We start from the raw sequence: 20,333 nt of genomic DNA on the forward strand, positions 1-20,333 counted from the left end.
ACAGGAACGAGGTGCATATTGAGAGCGTGGGTCGTGTTCGACCCCACGGACATCCATGCGCCGATTTGATATTGAAAACAATGGATGAGGCGAATATGGTGTGAACTATTGGCTGTGAATATACGAGGGTCATCCGGAAAGTAGTACCCGTTCGTGAAATAAAGACACAAAAGTAAATATTAACAAACATAAAAAATTTTATTTGAAAGAGGATACTTTAAACTACTTCTCAACATAATCTCCAAGCAAATTAAGGCATTTGTCATAACGTGTGACAAGTTTCTGTATTCCTGCTGCATAGTCCTTCGCCGCCAGCTCATTGAGATACGCGAGGGACCCATCTTGCACAAATTTTTGCATAATGCAGATGGTGTTTAACAATTTCATGAACAATTGTTCGAGAAACATTGGGAAAATGCTCACAGATGTCATCAATTGTGACGCGCCGATCGTTCCTCACGAATTCGTCAACTGAGCTCACCAGTTGGTCTGTAATGACAGACGGTCTCCCCGAACGCTCATCGTCGTGTGTGTTCCCCCTCCCCATGTTGAAGTTGCGACACCACCGCCGAACAGACGACTCGTCCATTACATTGTCTCCATACACCTCCTTTAATTGGCGATGAATATCACATGGGCGAACGTTTCTTGCATTGAGGAATTTAATCACTGCCCTCACTTCACAACTGGCGGCGTTCTCAATTTTTTTAAACATTGTAAACAATCACAGAAACAACACAGGCAATGCTAGCGTCACGCAACTTGGCTCAGAGAAGGCAGACAAGCCACTGAAGCTATCTGACCTCGTCCAGCGGCTACTCGCGTCGTCAGCACTTCATGCGGCACGAACGGGTACTACTTTCCGGATGACCCTCGTATAAGGTGTCATTCCAATAGCCAAAATCGGCCATCGCTGAACACATTTTCGAAACTTCCCATCCTATTACTCTTAAATATTTATCGCAAATTAGGCACCCTCGGAATTTTAAACTCGACGCCGCGGAGACCTTAGAGCATTCACAGAGACAAAATCATGAGAAATGAACCGGGAATCATCGACACTCCCTTATTTAACCTGTTTCCTGAGTTTAAGAGTACGCAGACCACACAGTACAATAGAAACTGCATCTCCCCCACCTCCTCTCCCCCCTCCCAGTCTCGCCGCCAAGCCAGGAAATCAACCCCCCGCCACCTACCCCACTTGAAACACATTCGCTTGACCACGCGCAGTACTTCGCCACTATTGTCTTCCCTGTTGTCTAAATTTCCCTCTCCAGGTGATGGTCACCTGGTTGACCGAAATATCGGCAAACCTTAAGTATTCAACATTGGCTAATGGATGGGTATGTGGGCGAGTGAAATATGCAAAGGAGCAATGCGCGTGCGTGTACCGAGGACGATTTTTTCGACATCACATCGTCTCTCATTGGTTGGACTGGTCAATGTCGCAATTCGTCCAGTCCAATGCGAAACATTCGAGCGATATCACTCTGGGACGACGGACCGCCGAGAAGGGACGCGTGAGAGCGATTTTGCTGTTTCAGTTCCCTTGAAGAAAACTGATTACCTTAAAGAATATTCAGGGAATGCATGACATTTGGGTTTGTCTTACATATTATTTCTATGGACGCCAGCTTGTTTAGATTCAAATATGAAATAATCAAATGCCTGTATGACTTCCGCATTATTGTTTTAAAAAACGACTTACTATTTATAAATATCTAAAATTAATCTAATTTTCCGATACTTTTAATACAAACTATGTGCATAAATTAGGGAGGTAATTGCCGCCACGCCCCACGCCCTCCTGGCTACTTGTGGGGCAGGCAAGACGTAAATGAGAAACGGTTTGTGCCGATCATAATACGATCTTATGTGTACATCTGAAAAGTTAGCTTCCTCCCGGCATGAATTGACGACCATTTAATTATTGCGAGGGACTTGTCAATAGATAAGCATTTTTGAAGACGAAATTAAGGAATACTCTCCAAGTTATTTCCTATCGTAGTTGAACGAAGAGAGGAATAGATGTTTTTACCGAAAACAACATGCGTAAATATAGACGTAATATAATGAAAACATGTTTTAATACATGAAAATAAAAAATATAATTAATAAATAATAAAATTAAAATAATGTATGCTTGTGACGTTTACATAGATTTATAGATTATATATAGAAATCTCTTTTCCCTCTGACATGGCATTAGCCCAATCGAGAAGAACCAACCAGCGCCCACGGGAAGGCTTCTAAGGTGAGCACATCCATACGGTGCCAAAGACGCAAGAAATTAGCATTTCATGACTGTATCTTGCGAGTTAGGGCAAATGGGGAACGGACATACTCGTACTTGATATGTATCGTCAGTAAGCGGTCCCATGCATTGTTGGGAACGCTTTAGTTTTTGAATTTCCCGGGCGCGTAACTAATTTGATCAACGTGTATTTACCGTGATATCTGTAATCCTGAGGAAATAGCAGCTTTATCAGATGACCGTAATACTATACAACGCTGGTGCGACACTTGGAAATTAGAATAAAACTTGAAAAAGTGCGTAGTGATGGATTTTTGGAGAAAGAGCAATTCCCTCCAGCACGCCTACTGCATCGGGAACACCGAAATGGAATGTTTACATAGACTCAATAAGATATCTACGTGTTACCCTCACTCACGACCTCTCCTGGGTGAAATTCATACTGGTAATATGTGAACAAAGGAACAAAAAATTTGGATTTATTAGAAGAGCCCTGGGTATATATGATGAAAAGGTCAAAGGAAAATGTTGTCTTTCGCTGGTTGGAATATGCTTCTATTATATATGTATGCGATCCTCACTCAGTTGGACTGATTTCCGAATCGGATCGCGTGCGACGTAGATGAGCTAGATATGTGGAACGTTGTCATGATAAACTTTTATCCAAAATTTTAGAGCACCTAGGCGAGGAATCACTCACGGAGCGAAGTTTGAATTACAGATTAAATCTCTTGCATAAATTTGAAGAATGTCTCTATAGCAATGATATGGAAAATATAATATTACCCCCATCGTACTACGGCAGGAAAGATCATGTCAATAAAATTTGGGAATATATGTGTTGGAAAAATAGATATAAGATGTCATTTTTTCCACAAACGATAGGGGATCAGGATAACATGGTCCGACCGCTGTAAGGTCATATTCGGGTAAAATTTAGTCTGGTGTGTAGTCACCCACTGCCACACACCCTAGCGGTGGCTTGCAAGGTACTAAAATATCAATATTAAAATATCAAATATCTCTTTGATTAGCGCGAAAATAATGAGACTCATTTTTCACGTCAGAGATTTCCGGGAGTTCATTTCGTAGAAGATATAAACGAATGACCGATGAACTACGTTCAGATGGCTCTCGTGCTTCAAATCCATCTGCAGTTGTATGTTTATACCCATAATACTCTAATATAATTCTAATATTGGTAAATTGAAAATGATAAAGTGTTGAAATTACCTGTTTCAGATCTGCCAGCGATTTTCCTCTGATTTTCTTGTATCCATGAAATGCTGTTAATGTGATATTCTTTATTTTTATTAATAATAGGTCGAATATTAAGATAAATATGTGAAAAAAGGATCGATTTTTATGTGCGGAGTATGCTATCATTTATATGGACATGGAAAATTCCAAACTGTCGTGTATGCGATGAATCGTTTGAAAAAACTTCGATTTGCAAGGTGCTGTTTTGCTAATCGCGATCAGGGAAGATATTCTTTATCTGCTTAAGAATTACACATGGGGATACAATGGAATGCGTTGGGCTGTTGCGAGCGCTCACGACGACACTCGAACTCGGGATTGATAGCGAGAAATCGAACGCATTACTCGCCAGTCCATTAAGTCCGCAAATATTTGGTTGGTTTCCACCTCAGAAACTGTCTAAGACATGCATTACAAAATGTTGATAGATTTATTTAGTGGGACCGGAATGCAATAATCATCGTCAGTGTTCCTCATTGTTTGTTAAGTACTAAGAATAATGCTCTCTCATATCGCAGCTTTATGGCTTACTTTAATGTTTTATTTTGTTCGTGAAGCAGTATGCGAGTCTTGGAGTCATAGTATTCGAGAGCACTCTTCCAACTCAAAATGCACCTTCAGAAACGTCTTTTAGTTTGTAAACAGTCTCTCATTGCAAAATGAACAACGCTTGTAATTCAATGCAACATTTTCAGAGTGTAATAATCATTTGCCTTGACTGGGTTTCGAACCCAGATCTCTCAACATCCGGTCGAGTGCCTTAGCCAGTTGAGCTATCGAGCCGTCCTTTTTGACGCTGAAATTTTGGGGGCTTTTAAAGGAACAAGATGTTGTGACGAAATACCGTACTTACGATGTCACAGGCATTCGTAGTCGTGCGCGACGGACCACATTCCACGAGGTTAAAGCCAACTTTAAACAATTAGACTGTGTATACCTTGACAAATTCCAAAGAAACTGCGGGAGATGCCGCAACAGTAACTTTAAACGGAGTTATCCGCTAATGTGCATTTCAATGCAACAATTTCAGAGTGTAAAAATCAAGTGCGAATGATTTTTACACTCTGAAAATGTGGCATTGAATTGCACATTAGCGGATGACTCCGTTAAAAGTTACCGTTGCGGCATCTCCCGCAGTTTCTTCGGAACGCTTGTAATGTAAAAAAGCGTAGCGTAGCGTAAATGTCGATGAAATGTACGAATTTCGAACGATACTAATTAAAAAATGGCTGACTTTCATCCAGTGACTTATAATTTCCCACCGCAATAGTTTCCCCATATCGTGCATAGTTTCCCCTCCCCCCCGCTCTTCTCTCCTCCCCCCCCTCCATCTTCCCATCACTTCACCAGCGCATGGAAACTTAAATCGAAGACAAATTTGCATCGAAATATTTCACCCGCGCCGAAAATACGAGGGTCATCCGGAAAGTAGTACCCGTTCGTGCCGCATGAAGTGCTGACGACGCGAGTAGCCGCTGGACGAGGTCAGATAGCTTCAGTGGCTTGTCTGCCTTCTCTGAGCCAAGTTGCGTGACGCTAGCATTGCCTGTGTTGTTTCTGTGATTGTTTACAATGTTTAAAAAAATTGAGAACGCCGCCAGTTGTGAAGTGAGGGCAGTGATTAAATTCCTCAATGCAAGAAACGTTCGCCCATGTGATATTCATCGCCAATTAAAGGAGGTGTATGGAGACAATGTAATGGACGAGTCGTCTGTTCGGCGGTGGTGTCGCAACTTCAACATGGGGAGGGGGAACACACACGACGATGAGCGTTCGGGCAGACCGTCTGTCATTACAGACCAACTGGTGAGCTCAGTTGACGAATTCGTGAGGAACGATCGGCGCGTCACAATTGATGACATCTGTGAGCATTTTCCCAATGTTTCTCGAACAATTGTTCATGAAATTGTTAAACACCATCTGCATTATGCAAAAATTTGTGCAAGATGGGTCCCTCGCGTATCTCAATGAGCTGGCGGCGAAGGACTATGCAGCAGGAATACAGAAACTTGTCACACGTTATGACAAATGCCTTAATTTGCTTGGAGATTATGTTTAGAAGTAGTTTAAAGTATCCTCTTTCAAATAAAATTTTTTATGTTTGTTAATATTTACTTTTGTGTCTTTATTTCACGAACGGGTACTACTTTCCGGATGACCCTCGTAATATGTAAAAGGGAATTGGAGCAATTTTCGCGGAAGGCGTTGACAGTGAGTTTAAAAAAAATCCGGAACAAGTGAAAGAGCGCGGTCGTTCATATTGGGGATCGAGATGGTGCGGGGGCTAGCGTACTGGCTTCCTACCCAGAGGGCCCGGGTTCAAATCCCGGCGGTGTTGAATATTTTTCAGAGTTATCTCGATCCCTACTTGAGGTGCTTTGTGGAGGGCACTTTGAGTCAGTACGCCGTCCGTCGGATGGGACGTTAAGCTGCGGACCCCTTGGCGCCTTTCGTAAAGAGTAGGCTAATGCCGACGCCGGGTTTCTCTCCACTCTTCATCCTTTCCTATCCATCCCCTATGGCGCAAATGACCTCAGCTGTCGGTCGCCTCCCCTCAAAACTACTACTACTCGTTCATATTTGGGATATCGGGAAAGCACAGTCTGTGAGCCAACACCACAGTTATCATCCGTAGGTTGGTTTGATAGGCAAGGGAGGAGCTCACCTCGCAATGTGGTAAAACTTGGACGGCGTGCCTGTATGAAATTCATTAATTAACAAGGTACGTCATTAAAAGAGGTCCTTTTATGCGGTTTGTGGAAAACACTGATAAAATATGCACCTAAGTAGTAGCTGGTGGTGTGCCCGGAGTCGTCACCCGAATTCGAACCCGGGGCCTTCCGGTCAGTGGCCCAGTGCAGTTCTATCTACCAAGCTACCACATCGCTCTGAAGGACATGAAACTTGGCCTTGCAATCTGTGTGTCCGCGTGTGAATGTGATAAATAGGTTTCCTGTGGGCATGACAACTCAAAAACTACTGACCTGAGCAGCGCGAACATTTGTATTTATCATTTTTTATCACGACTGTTGGAAAATATTAGATCTAAACATTTTGGGCCTCTTCGGTTCGACGCGTGTCTGTGGCCTCACCACCATCAAACTTTAGTTAAATTGATTTGGGAGGTCTGAGAAATATTTTTATTAAAAGAATGTAATGCTAATTTGCGTGAACACCTTTTTATTTTTATTATGAAAATATGAAATAATTGAGTTATTAATGTGAAAATTAAACCGATCTACAGACTGGGGGATTATTTTTTTACCGGACACGAACGGTTTCTTGTCCGAAAAATCATGAAATATCGTCCTTTGGCGATTTTATTTTTGTTTTTCGAACCTTTTGAGTGTCGTCCTCATGGACACCCAATCGAAGGGCGCCTTCTTCTCATTCACAGGGCGAGTGCCGCATCCACTCAATCCCGCCGGAATAAGGATTTCAACCAAGTACGCATTTAAGAATAAACTGTGAAAGATTTCAAAACTGTTCCTTCTTTTCGTTGCTACCAAAGGATAATGGAAAACCCTTATAGATCCGATTAAAGTTATCGACAATAAGTAATACTCATGCGTCGAAATCTTGGTGAAATGACACTGCAATTTCCACGTGCTGTCGTATTTGACGCATCCATAAGAGACGCAGAAGCGTCATCGGGCGAGAGAGTACGTAGCGAGTTGGCAGGACGACGGCGCCACTGAGCGCACCCAAGACGCTAGCCCTTGTCTTCATTGGCCGTAAAAAGGGAAACCGTGCACGAAAAAAAATATCTACTGCCATCCAGCAGATTTTTTTATTTATCGTTTCTTTCCCTCTCCATGTATTCCATTGGATAGCAGCGATCTTTTTAGGGGGCTCAATTTAATTACCGATTAAAGATTTTGGCAGGTCACCCAGTCGATTCCAAGGCCTAGGGCAATCCAGCGCCATTATCTCGTGCGGGGCGTGGGTGATTTCACGGCCGCCCGAATCCCGACTCAACGATGGGCAAAACAAAAAATGAATCCCGAGCATGTCATTCACCCGGGCGACAATCCGTTCCTCGGGGCGGATGGCGCCCCCTTCGACGGCGCTCGTGACCTCATCTCGAGTGAATGCCGCATTCACTTCTGATCGCCCTTGCATCGCACGCGGTGGAGGCAGGACTCGAACCGAGGATCGCCGTCCCCCGAGTCCCTTTGCCCTCGATGTCAATGATGAAAACAGGGGCAGCGGGATGAGGCGCATCGCCCACTCCGCCTCGACGGAATCACACTGCATGCGCCCAGGGCCCGCTCACTTTCTCTTGGGGAGAAATGTTTTCATGGAGTAATTTCCGGATTTCATCGGAACTGTGTGTTCTGCGGGCCCCTAAATACGTTTTCATCATTTTCCGAAGGATTCCAGTCTGTTGGGCCGATTGTCTGATTGCCGGCGTATTATGGGCCATTCTTGGGCAACATAACGCGAAAGCCATTAAACTGGGAGGTACGGAATTTTTTTCGCGAAGAATCTTTTCATTTTCGTCGTTAATATATGAAATAATTGGTTTGATGGCGTGGGGCTAAAACTATTTTATGGACGAAGGATTAAATGTTTCCATATTCTGTTCTCCATTTGCCCCGTGCCGCAAGATACGGGATATAAGAAAAACGTCGTTCGTCGGATGTCTGGGGTTTTTGGCATCTTATGGATGTGGTCGCCGACCATAGTACCCTCATCGTATGTGGCGGTTGATTCTTCTTGATATTTTATATTTTAGTATCCTACAAGCCACCGATAGGGTGTGTGGCAGGGGGTGAATACACACGAGACTAAGTTTGACCCAAATATTTTACCCCCAAATATTTTACCTCGGTCGCAAAATGTTATTCTGATCCCTAAGCGCTCGTGGGGGAAAAATGACATCTTAAATCTATCTGTTCTACACTTAATCTCTCCTATTATTATATTGAAATGATCTCTCCTACCGTAGTACGATGTGGGTAATAACACATTTTCTACATCATCACTGCTAAAGAGACCTCCTTCCAATTTATGCAAGTGTTTGAATCTGTAATTTAACCTTCACTCCAATGCGTGATTTCCAGCATAGCTGTTATAATATTTTGGATACGCTACTAAGTTTATCATATCAACGTTTTACAAATCTTGAACGTTTTATATGAGTACGTAAAATCTTTTGATCGATAAATACAATAAAAAATCAATAATTTAAATATATTACATGTCATTTAATGTATGGCTTATTGAGTTTCATCCTCGCCACACGTAAATTGAATCTAGCGTTTAGTTGTGCAGTCGCCCGGGGCTTGCCACCCTAGTTGCTAATCGTCTGAAAGTGCCCCTCAAAGGCAGTAATCCGCGAATCGGGTTGGTTTTCGAAAAATCTTGTTTCATTTTTTAATATTGTTTCTCTGTTATGATCCCAGGTTCTCGCAGGATATTTTATGTGGAGTCTGTCTAACAGAGTATAATATTTCATTCAGTTAATCGTTTGATTTTTCAACCTAGCTTGTCAAAAATTGCAGTCGTTTCTTCGAGGGGAGGCGACATATTCCACGCGCGCGCCACATCCCTGTTTTCTGTTTTCTCTCCCACCACCACCACGCACGCACCAAGGTGCCACTCTAGTACGTACTGCTGCATCCTTTGCATGGGCGGGGGGGGGGGACAGTAGCGCGCGCCAGGGTCGAACGGAATCGGGTCCTCGAAGAGATCGATTGTTTTATGGACCGTTTTCGACGAGGCGAGTCACTCGTGTGACGATTCTCGAGGCTTTGACCTGGAGGGACGGAAATAAACGACAAACCAAGGGAGATAGAAGAAGGACAACGATCCCGTCTCCCGGATGACCTCGGTGGATGTCAAGGTCTCCTCCGAAAGCGAGAGGGACGGCCGCGGAGGGGGTGGCAGGGGGAAGGGGGGGGCGTGTTGATGAGGGCGCCTTTCGGCGTTTTGCGAGGGGAGGGCGTCTTCCCGGCAGCAGTCAATCGCCCTCACGACCCGGGGGACGGGGGTGGGGGGCGCGAATTCCGAATGGGAAGGAGAAAGGGGGAAAGGTGCATCAATGCTCGCGATGCAAGGCGCATTCTCATTCCACCAATCTTCCGCGTGACGGTAGCCAATCGACCGACTGAACGCAAGCAGGCGATCGCTCTCCCTCCCTTGTGGTCCATGCTCCCTTTCCGCCGAGACGTCGTCTGCCGGCCCTTCCGATGTCCACAGGCAAATCGACCCGGGTGAAAATAGGAGCTGTGCTCCCCTATTTGTCACAACGAATTAACTATGTTATGTTGATTGTGGAAGTCTTTTCGGTGGGATTTTGCCGATTTAGTTAAAGGTTTGAGGGGTTCAAATTGAAAAAGAAGAAGTTCTATATTCAACTGCGCGAACCGATACCAACTTCGTGGACTTTCTGCCAATTGGAAACCAAGTCAAACATGGCGAATTCCCCGATTTATTGATGTGGTGGCACTACCGTTTTTATCTTTCGAAAGATTATGTGTCAGTGTATTCCTTCCTTCGTTCGGTTTCGCCTTTGATGGCCTGAGACGGGAAAATCATTCAATAACTGACGGTAGCATATTAATTGCTCAGGGCTACTCAAAATATGCAAATCGATTAGCTTACCTACGTGTACCGATGCTGCTCATTGAAAAGTCCAAGGCAGGTGGCAAGCCGTTCCGGGGAGGATGGGCCATGCGCTCGGAGAAATGTATGGCTAAGCTTACTAAAGATATACTTAGATTTTTAGAGTGAATGTTAAAATACTGCAACTGACAACAGGATTGAAAACTGCGACGGAGAATCGGAATAGGCTCTCCCCATCTCGCTGTAAATTTACCAAACACGCATTGAATCCATTCGCATCACAACGAAAGTTGGTGTGGGTGACATAGAACGAACGACTTGCATAATCTCACTCGAGGGTTTGATTTCGATTCGCCACTTCTCCATTACGTAACGGGTTCAAGTTCGCAGGGCCCACCTATTCATTCAGCTGTCTTTTTCTCAGTGCCCTGCAAGCCACCCCTAGGGTGTGTGGCAGAGGTTAAATACACACCAGACTAATTTTGACCCGGATATTTTTACCTCTACCACGGTTGGACAATGTTATTCTAATCCCTCATCGAAAAAATGAAATCTTAAATCTATCTGTTGTACAAGTTATCTCTCTAATGATATTAATATGATCTCTCCTACCGTAGTGCCAAGGGGGTGATAATACATTTTCAACATGACTGCTAAAGAGACGCCCTTCCAATTTATGCAAGAGCTTCAATCTTTAATTTAATCTTCGCTCCGTGAGTGATTCCCAGCCTAGCTGCTCTATTTTTTTTTCATACGCTACTAAGTTTATCATAACAACATTTTACAAATCTGTCTCCTCTACGCTGCTCGCCATCCAGTTCGGCAATCAGTCCAACTTCGTGAGGATCCCATGCATGTATAATAGAAGCCTATTCAAAATGAGGTCTAACCAACGACAGGTAAAATTTCTCTTTGACTTTTACATCACATTTACCCAGCACTCTTCTAATAAATCCTAATTTTTTTAGCTTGTCCGCATACGTTTATGGCTACCGGTCGTTTATGATTTTGAGGATACCGGCTCTTAGATACTAAGAAATACACGTAACTAGGATCGTTGCGCTAGTTACAGTACATAGGAGAATTACCCCCGGTGCTGATGACAGTGTACAAATACCCACGCCTCCTGCACTAGGCACTCATAAATCATTCATAATGTATATGCGAGGTCTGACCAGAGAGTAATCTCCGTTTGCGTGTAGCGTGATAATTAGTGGAAGAGGGAGCCGAATGGTCGCTGTATTGACGCACGCAGTATGGGCCACTACGCCTCGACCTGCATGGTTTGGCAGGCCACGCCGCTTGTCGTTCGTTTACAATAGCGAGTCATAATGAACAATACAATTGAAATTCTCGCCAAATGTGAAGCTCGTTAAGTGATAAGGTTTTGACTGATAAAAAACTTCAAAGCTGCAGACGTTCGTCATCGGGAAGTTAGTACTCTGTACGGGCCAAATGTGAGAAGTGACAAGAGTTGTGCGTCAGTTCTTTCGTTCGTTTAAGAGAGAACAAAACGTCCATGATGATGAAAGAAGTGGCTTTCCATCTCAAGGTGAACAATGAACTGCATCTGAAAATTGATGAATAAGTTCGTGAAAACCGGCTTTTTGCGATATACGAAATCTTAAGAAAGTTTTCCACAGATTTCTACGACTCTTTTATATAGAAAAACGAGTGAAAGTTAGGCAGGCTACTCTACATGTTTTGTGCTCGTCTCGACTTCGAGGAACTTGAAGATGCCGTCATCGGTTGGCTGCGATCTCATTCGGCAGAAATTTATGAAGAAGGAATTTGAGAACTAGTTCGGGGATATGACATGAATGCTTAAATCTGTTTGGCGAGTATGTATAAAATACTAGGATATTTAGTTTTGAGATGAAAATCATAAATTTTCTGTATCTATTCCGGTGTATTTTGATATCATAACGGAGGTTACGTTTTGGACAGTCCTCGCATGGATTGTTGGTGCAACTACCGAGAAGCTCCAGCGGCTCTTTCCTAACTGTGCGCTGGGTACTGGTAACAAGGAACCAATAGCTAGGATTAGTAGGCATAACACTGTTACCAAGTGGTCACCGACACCTAGTAGCCATGCTCAAACGTGCCAACGGGGAGATGGGAGAGCGTGACCCTGGAGGGGAGTGGTATGAAGGTGTCGTTGGCGGGGTGTGGGTTCAAAGAGGATTGCTAGAGCATGTATTTCAATTATCGCTATTTACGATATGGATGACCAAATGACTGTCGGACCTTCTCAAATTTCGCGCTACGGAGGCGCACGGAATGCCCTGCGTCGATGAAAAAAAAATGTTTTGCCAGAATTGATGCATTCACTCAAAAGTCTTGGAACTAGCACCCTTGTGCGTCCACACACCGCTGCCAACGGGTTTTCCACGCCTTCTGGAAGACGGCACCCGGGATGCTGCTAAGCTCCCACGTCACGGCCTGTTGTAACGCTTCCAACAAGGCTGTGGTAAAGTCCTTCCAGCCCGGATTAGAGGTGGGGGAAGAGGAAGAAGTCTGGCGGGGCATTTTCTAAAAAAATTGAATCTTCGCTCCTTACATGGTCTTGGCACATCCGCTTGAGAGTTTCCTTTTGTTCGTCCGTTTCGGTCACAAGTCGATGCACATCACTTTTAGGGGTATTAATTTCAACATAAACCATGTGAACACTTAATCTACAATCCATGTCCAACAAAGCCTTCACTCCTGCAAAAATTTCGTCACTTTTTGCGGTTGAAGTGCAATCTGAACGTTCGGCGTCTTCGACATCTCCTCTACCCTCCTCCCGAAACAACTCGTGCCAATCAAAAACACCCTTCCGATCTACCCATGACTTTTTATCACCATAAGCTGCCTTGAGCATGATGCTCGAGTCTCTTTCCCGGTTTCGCACAGTTTCACGAGGAATTTGATGGCGTAGCGCTGTTCCCATAACCGGTTCACGACATAGCGTAACGAGGTCACGTAATGGAGGTTTCGCAAACGAACGATCCGTACTCCGCAAAGGCTGTGAGCCAACTGCCACCGGCCTTCAGCCTCTCCTGTGACTCCCCTCCCTTGAACCCTGCCAGAGAAACCGCTGTCCGTCCATCCGGGAAAAAAAAGTCATTCTACTTTTGGGACAGGCCCTTGTATCTAGGTCTGAGGATGAGCGTCGAGAGGGTGTGGGTGCCAGAAGTTTAAGTGTTGAAGACGAGCGCTCATCGATTGAAGGGACGCGAACGGAATTGAAGGCAAGGAGGATTATCCGAATGAAGGAAGGGCGAATCGGTGGCTACACGTACGCATATTCCACGAGAAAGTGAACGTAGAGAACGCGCTTTCATATGTGACCGGAGTGGGTTTGGCGCGAGTCACTGGAGCTCGCCTGGTGTTGAACCATCCGGAGGTGAAATTCGCACGTTAACTGGGTGGTGTGGCCAGTTCCCTGTGCCTCCGGCAATGTTCGAGAAAAGGATATGATCGGCAAAATAAATATCTCGCAGCTTGGGGCACGCAGTCGCAGTGCCCACCAGAGGCATCTTGCGGCCAAGAGAAGATTGACGCTCGGCCAACCCCCCCCCCCCTCCAAAGCCGAAAATACGCGATTCGCATGGTTTTTCCTCTTTCCAAATGCTCCCTTCCTGTGGTTTTGATTTGTTTTCTTCAGGAAATGCGCGGATTATTAATCAACGAATGGGATTCTTTTTTTTCACCCGCACAGCATGTTTTTCGGCAACCTGTTCGTCTACTTCCAATTCCAAGGGAAGCAGATAATCGACGCGGACACTCGGCTGTTGGTCTTCATCGTGCTGACCGCCCTGGCCGGAGTGGGCATCGTGTTCCTGCTGGTGCTACGGCCCGCCGTGCCCACCGACTCCAACGACAGCATCGCGGTGGCCGAGGACGCGGCGCCCCTTGGGCCCCTGCACGCCCTCAAGCGCTCTTTCTCGCTCTTCTTCACCAAGGACATGCTCCTGCTCAGCCTCGCCTTCTTCTACACGGGCAAGTGCCGCCCAATGGGTGGCGTCGCGCCCGATATTCCGCGTGTGCGCCGCTAAATTAATGTCTCATTTCACGCAACTACGTACTTGTGAAGCTAAGGGTTACTTGCCCCATGCTCGCGGACTGTTGCTAAATATTTGCCTCCATTCTGCTTTCATGTTCCCTCTTCCTTCTCCCATTAATCACAGTCTCTCGTCCAAAATGGCAGCACTATCCCAGACTATAAATGTTCTCTTCCGTTCTTTAACTGCAGACCATCGCCAACTTTATGTTGTTGGCGTTAATATTCAAATTATGTTATCTCACTGCCTTCTCCATGCTGAATACTCTCCTGTTCAACTTATCCTGTCTTCCTTGAACGTGTAGTGTGAAAAAGTCAAACTGGCAGGGAAGAGGTACTCAGAAGGCCAGATTAGTTGATTGGGCACATTCCATGTTATTTTGCCTAAAGGTCTCTGGTTTAAACTCTACCATACCACCACCATATTAGGAGGTGGCTGCATCCTGAGCAAATCAGATTTTTTTCATTATATAATATGTAAATTTAGAACAGTTTTCATGCCGAATTCAGTCAATATCAATTTTCACTGACTAAATATTTCATTCATGCGACCAAGCACTGGAAAAACCCACGTAAACAGCATAATTAATCACGTTTCTTTTATATCCAGGTCTGGAATTATCGTTCTACAGTGGAGTGTATAGTCCTAGCATTGGATTCACCAAACAAATCGGAGAAAATGCTAAGCAGCTGGTTGGACTCTCGGGCATATTCATTGGAGGTGGAGAGGTTGTTGGTGGGTGTTTTTCCATGGCATTACCTCTATTTATGCTTATCTTGATTGTGATGTTATTAAATGCAGGTATTTACCGCTTTGCTTTCAGGGGCGTGCCAATGCACATCAGGATTTTGAAATTACTGTGCATCAAAATTTTACTTTGATTACCATTTGTAGCGAGAAAATCGAACAGCATCAGCATTGATTAAACGTAGTCTCTAAATTTGGGTAATTACAATTCAAGTTGGTTTTTAAGTGTCTATTAAATGCATCATCTATCCTCAATTTATCACAAAGGAGATTTGATGTACGATTTCTTAAGAAGTTGTGATATGGAAAATCAATAAATAAGTTATTGCTAACAGGAATAGTTTTAGATCTTTGGGGCATTTGAGATTTGTGGGCATACACAGACATTAAAATGCATGACAAATTTCCAAATTAATGCATAAAATTCTCTTCATTGCATGTAATGTGCACCCACTAAAAGTTACACATACCTAAACAGGCTACGTGTACATAAGTTTTATATATGATTTAAATATGTGTACTCAAGTAAATACATACATGTATGTATATGCCATAAAAACTCCCAAGCACCGAGATAAATGTATGGGTAAGACAACCAGTGCATTTTACGTAAGTAGAGCCACTTCATGTGTTAATGGCTTCAATTGGGAAGGGGGCAATTGATTTTTATTATGAGTATCTCTTGAGAGAAATGTGCTTGTTTTTGTGAGTTATGTCTCCTCACTTTTGCAATGAATATCCACCCTAAGTTCAATCTAGCATTGATGGCCTTCTCTAGTTGTCACTTTTCATTTCCTTCTTTGCGTCACATTAAAATGCTGAGTGGATGAAGAACATTTATTAATGGCCATGAAATCATTTCCACTCACAGATGTAAGTGATAGCAAAATAGAACGATTTCTTGGCCAAGGAGGTTGCCTTTTTTTTATAAATGGTAATGGAAATTTATGTATCTGGAACGATCAAAATTAAATTAATACTTAATTGCTCCTTTCAATAAAAAAATCAGAGTATATGAATTGAGGAAAATATAAAGTATATTTACAATATAGGAGTAATAATTTCAATTCTCTAAGAAAGTAAAACTTGATTCTATGAATCAAATCCAAGCAATTCAAAAAAAAAATTCTAAAGATTGAATATTTGTAACAATTAGGTATTATAAAACTTCATGATTATTACAAAAATCATCGAAATTTTTTGGAATGTAATTTGTTATAATATTATATTTAAAGAATATTTCTATTTTTAAATGTAAAAAGGAGTATTTGATATTTACTCCATTTGCTGTTTTCGTTAATTAACAATGCTATGTTGTAATATTAAGAAATATGCATGACATCATATTTGAGTTACAGATGTGTTGTACTTCACAAAGCTATTTGAAAATTGGTCAACATTCAAATTTTTTATAGATTTTTAGCTTTAATATTTGGCATTTTCTGATTCTTTCAAGATCTTACTGTCTTACTCCCCTGCCTAGCACTGTCCATCCTTACCCTCCATTAACTGTTGGTACCTGAGCAGTCTGAGACAAGTAACAACCGTGGATAATTCATCTCCCTTATCTCCGTACTTTTACCTTCTGCAAAATTTTCATTGATTGTTCCCAGTTTACTCTATCAAAGACCTTGTCATAATCCACAAAGCCTGTAAGTACATCCTAGTCTTATTCCTGTATGTTCCTTCCTACTGGTGACTTATTTATTACTGTAGAATCACACATACCCATCCACTTTCAAATACCGAAGCAATCTTCTCTAAAGTAATCATTTCCTTTCTTCTCCATCCTTTTGATGATGATACTAAGTATTACCAAATGAAAAATTATATATATTAAAATTATTTATACTATTTATATAATTATAAAAAAAATCTTATTTCCCTATAATCCTTAAATAATGATGTTTTTCCCTTTTTTTCGAATGTTATCGATACTGGCCTAACAAATTCTTCTGGCCGAATTCCTCGTTTGAGAATTACTCAAAAATCTCAAAAATAGTATAAATAAACCAATAAAAAGTTTTCTCTCCGTGTTTGTCTAAATTCTTGAGTAGTTATGCGGGGATTTTATCTATTGCCATATCATTCTTCAATTTCATTTCCTTTCATGAATTCCATTATTCCATTCATGTACTATTCCTGGTACTAAGTTATCCAAACTACGCTCTGCCATGGGAAGCAGATTCAGCCCTTCATATGCAAACCTCCACCTGGGTGTCCTGGAAGAGAATTTCCTTTCCAACTATCCTCTGCAACCCCTCCTGTGGCTCCGATACATTGACGACATCTTTCTATTATGGCCACATAGCATAGATTCCCTCAATTCCTTCATCTCCCAACTCAATGATTCCTCTTCTCTGTCTTTCACCTCGACCATTTCATCCTCTCAGATTACCTTCCTCGATGTTAATATTTCCCTCAGTAACAACAAATTCCTGACCTCTGTTCACACTAAACCTACTAATAAGCAGCAATATCTTCATTACAGCAGTTACCACACCTCCCATACCAAGTGCTCCCTCTCTTACTCCCTCTCTATCTGCGGTCACCGTATTTGCAACCATCCGGAATCCCTTAACAAATACCTCCTCCAACGAGGATACCCTGATTATCTACTCCATAAAAAAATACTCAAACATTCCTACACCCCCAAGCCTGCCTCAACCACAGACTCCCAGCCTCTCTAAATCTGTACTACCTACTTCCCAGGCATTCAGTCTCTCAAATTCATCCAAAAGACCTATTCCCCATCCTCAAAAATTACAATACTTCCTCCAACCTTCTTCCCAAATGCCCCTCTGTCACCTTCAACCGTCCCGCCAACCTAGCAGATATTCTCAAATCCACCAAGCCGCTCTCAAAATCCCCAGCACTCCATGTCATCGAGGAAGAAGTAAAACCTGCCCTGTTTCCACCACTCCACCCCACTCCATCCCAGCATTTAACTCTCTCCCGCCCTTCCCCAACTCCTCTTGCACTTCCAAGAATGTTGTTTATCTTCTAACCTGTAAACTCTGCCCGTCCTTTTACATAGGCCAATGTTCCACACCACTGAACATTAGGATTAATATATATATATATATATATATATATATATATATATATATATATATATATAAAATGTGTGTGTGTATATACACACACACACACACATATATATATATATATATATATATATATATATATACATATGTATATATATATACAGTATATATATGCATGCATCTCTTCCATCATGTTGGAGCCTCTTCTTCTTCAATAAATATTTTACCTGTTGCATCTCTCTTAGTGTAAACGGAATTTTCTTTCTTATACTCTGAAACTTCTTTCTCCTTCCTGGATAACATACCGCTGTGTCTGTAAAAGCTCCATATCCTCACGATGCAGGTTACACCAAGTTTACTTTGGTCAATTAGTTGCTCAGATCAGTCGATTTTTAAGCTCTTTGCACTTTTTTATACTTAATTCTGTGTTCATGTTTTCCATTTATTTATTCCAACAATCATTCATAATCATTTCTTATCTAATTCATGGCTTCCTAACCTTGCTATTATTTTCCATTCCTATTGTTCCATATGAATCTTTCTGTGCTCCTTGCCTGACATATTCCCATCTTCTTCTATTTTACCCCAACTTTATCTTTGCTCAGAAGTTTAATGACTACTTCTCAATAGTCCTTCCTTTTTGCCCCAGTTATACCTTCCACATTCCATTTTCTTTTACCCCTTCCCTTCCTCATTTGCTTTAAATTGCAATTAATGATCATTGAATCGTCCTTTGAATCCACATCTTGCTTCTGAGAAACCTTATGAGTTGATCACACAATTCCTAAATCTTTGCCTAACCATAAACCTTGCACCTTTGATCCCTCCCTGTATCTCCTGATATTTTCCCTGTGTACCTTCATCTGTTGTGCTGTTTAAACTGGAAATTAATTATAATTAAGCTTTTCCTTCTGAAAATCTCTGTAGTTTAACAAAAAGAGGTGGAACCAGTATTCTTTTTGGGACTAATACAGTAGCCTACCTTATGTAACCCCCCTTCACCTCGGCCATATGCTATTTTAGGCTCAAAAATACCCTGTGACTTATCCTTGAGCCATGTTATGGTCAAACATGCATGCTATACACATGTATGCCCGTAAAAAGGAGAGTTTGATAAGTTCATTTCTGAAATCCACTGCTTCTGTTGCAGGAGGGCTTCTGTTTGGAATCCTTGGGAAGAAGACCATCCGCTGGGGAAGGGATCCGATCGTCCTCATTGGGTTCCTCGTTCACATTCTCACCTTCTGCCTCATTTTTATCAACCTGCCGGATGCATCTCCATTTGCAGACACCACGGACATGGCGTACATAAGGAGCAAGTGAGTGCCAAAACGCAAAACTCTTGGAATGTTTTTTGACTTGTCAAAGGCTTTTGATAATGTAAACCACAATAGACTACTAATTAAACTCAATAGAATAGGAATTAGAGGAATTCCTCTAAACTGGATGAAGTCTATATTCATAATCACACTCAGAAAGTAGTGTTATCAGTTGATGGGTCAAAATATTCATCTGAAGCATACCAAGTTAACAAAGGTGTTCCACAAGGCTCAACCCTTGGGCCACTCCTCTTTCTGATATACATCAATGACCTACCCAACTGCTTACCAAATAATGATGGAATAATACCAGTGTTGTACGCTGACAACACTAATGTAATAATATCAACACAAACATACCCCAGCCTTGTGGAAAAATCTAAGTCTGTCACACTTGCAATAAGCAAGTGGTGTACAGACAACCCTCTTAGACTTAAATGTAAATGAAAGTGAAATAGTATACTTTACACGAAATAAGAACGTGTCAGATGATCTGCTGGTAAAAATCAATGACCAATCAATTGAGCATGCGACAGAATGCAAATTTCTAGGTATTTCTCCAATTGCAAATATTTCTTGGGATACTCATGTAAAAGCCCTTCAACACAAGCTCAGTTCAACTTGCTACTTATTAAGACACCTGCATGAAACTACAAGTAAAACTGTACCACTCAATTTATGCTATGGGGAAATTTATTCAAATATAAACTACAGTATAATATTATGGGGATCAGCTGCTATTTCTCAAACCATCTTTAAAATGCAAAAGAAAACAATGAGAGACATCACCAGGAAACCTCACAATGCTCCATCAAGGCCCATTTTCCATGAATTAAATTCCACTCCCGTGCATCTACATTATGTTTTTAATTCTATATATAAAAAATAACATCAGCAACTATTCTCTTAACTCTGCCTATCATCATCATTACACCAGAGGCAGAAATGACTTCCATCATGGCAATATAAGAATTAAAGCATTGAAATTAGGACCCAATGAAATGGGCATCAGATTATATAACAAACTACCCAAAATTATCAAGGATACAAAGGGAACTGCTGCATTCAGGCATAAATTGAAAAGATATCT

General features: G+C 42.2%; 1 protein-coding gene across 1 annotated transcript in view; it reads left to right on the top strand.

Annotated features, from left to right (window-relative positions):
- Window positions 1-20,333, top strand: part of LOC139688644 (UNC93-like protein MFSD11) — a 134,553-nt gene that overhangs the window by 106,178 nt on the left and 8,042 nt on the right. The window contains exons 4-6 of the mRNA XM_071586209.1: window positions 13,788-14,068; window positions 14,740-14,865; window positions 19,075-19,243. Of these exons, the coding sequence (XP_071442310.1) occupies window positions 13,788-14,068; window positions 14,740-14,865; window positions 19,075-19,243 (576 nt within the window). The remainder of the gene's footprint in view (window positions 1-13,787; window positions 14,069-14,739; window positions 14,866-19,074; window positions 19,244-20,333) is intronic.

Source organism: Hetaerina americana, unplaced genomic scaffold, assembly GCF_022747635.1.
Source record: "Hetaerina americana unplaced genomic scaffold, ioHetAmer1.1.p SCAF_21, whole genome shotgun sequence".
NCBI classification, from domain to species: Eukaryota; Metazoa; Arthropoda; class Insecta; order Odonata; family Calopterygidae; genus Hetaerina; species Hetaerina americana.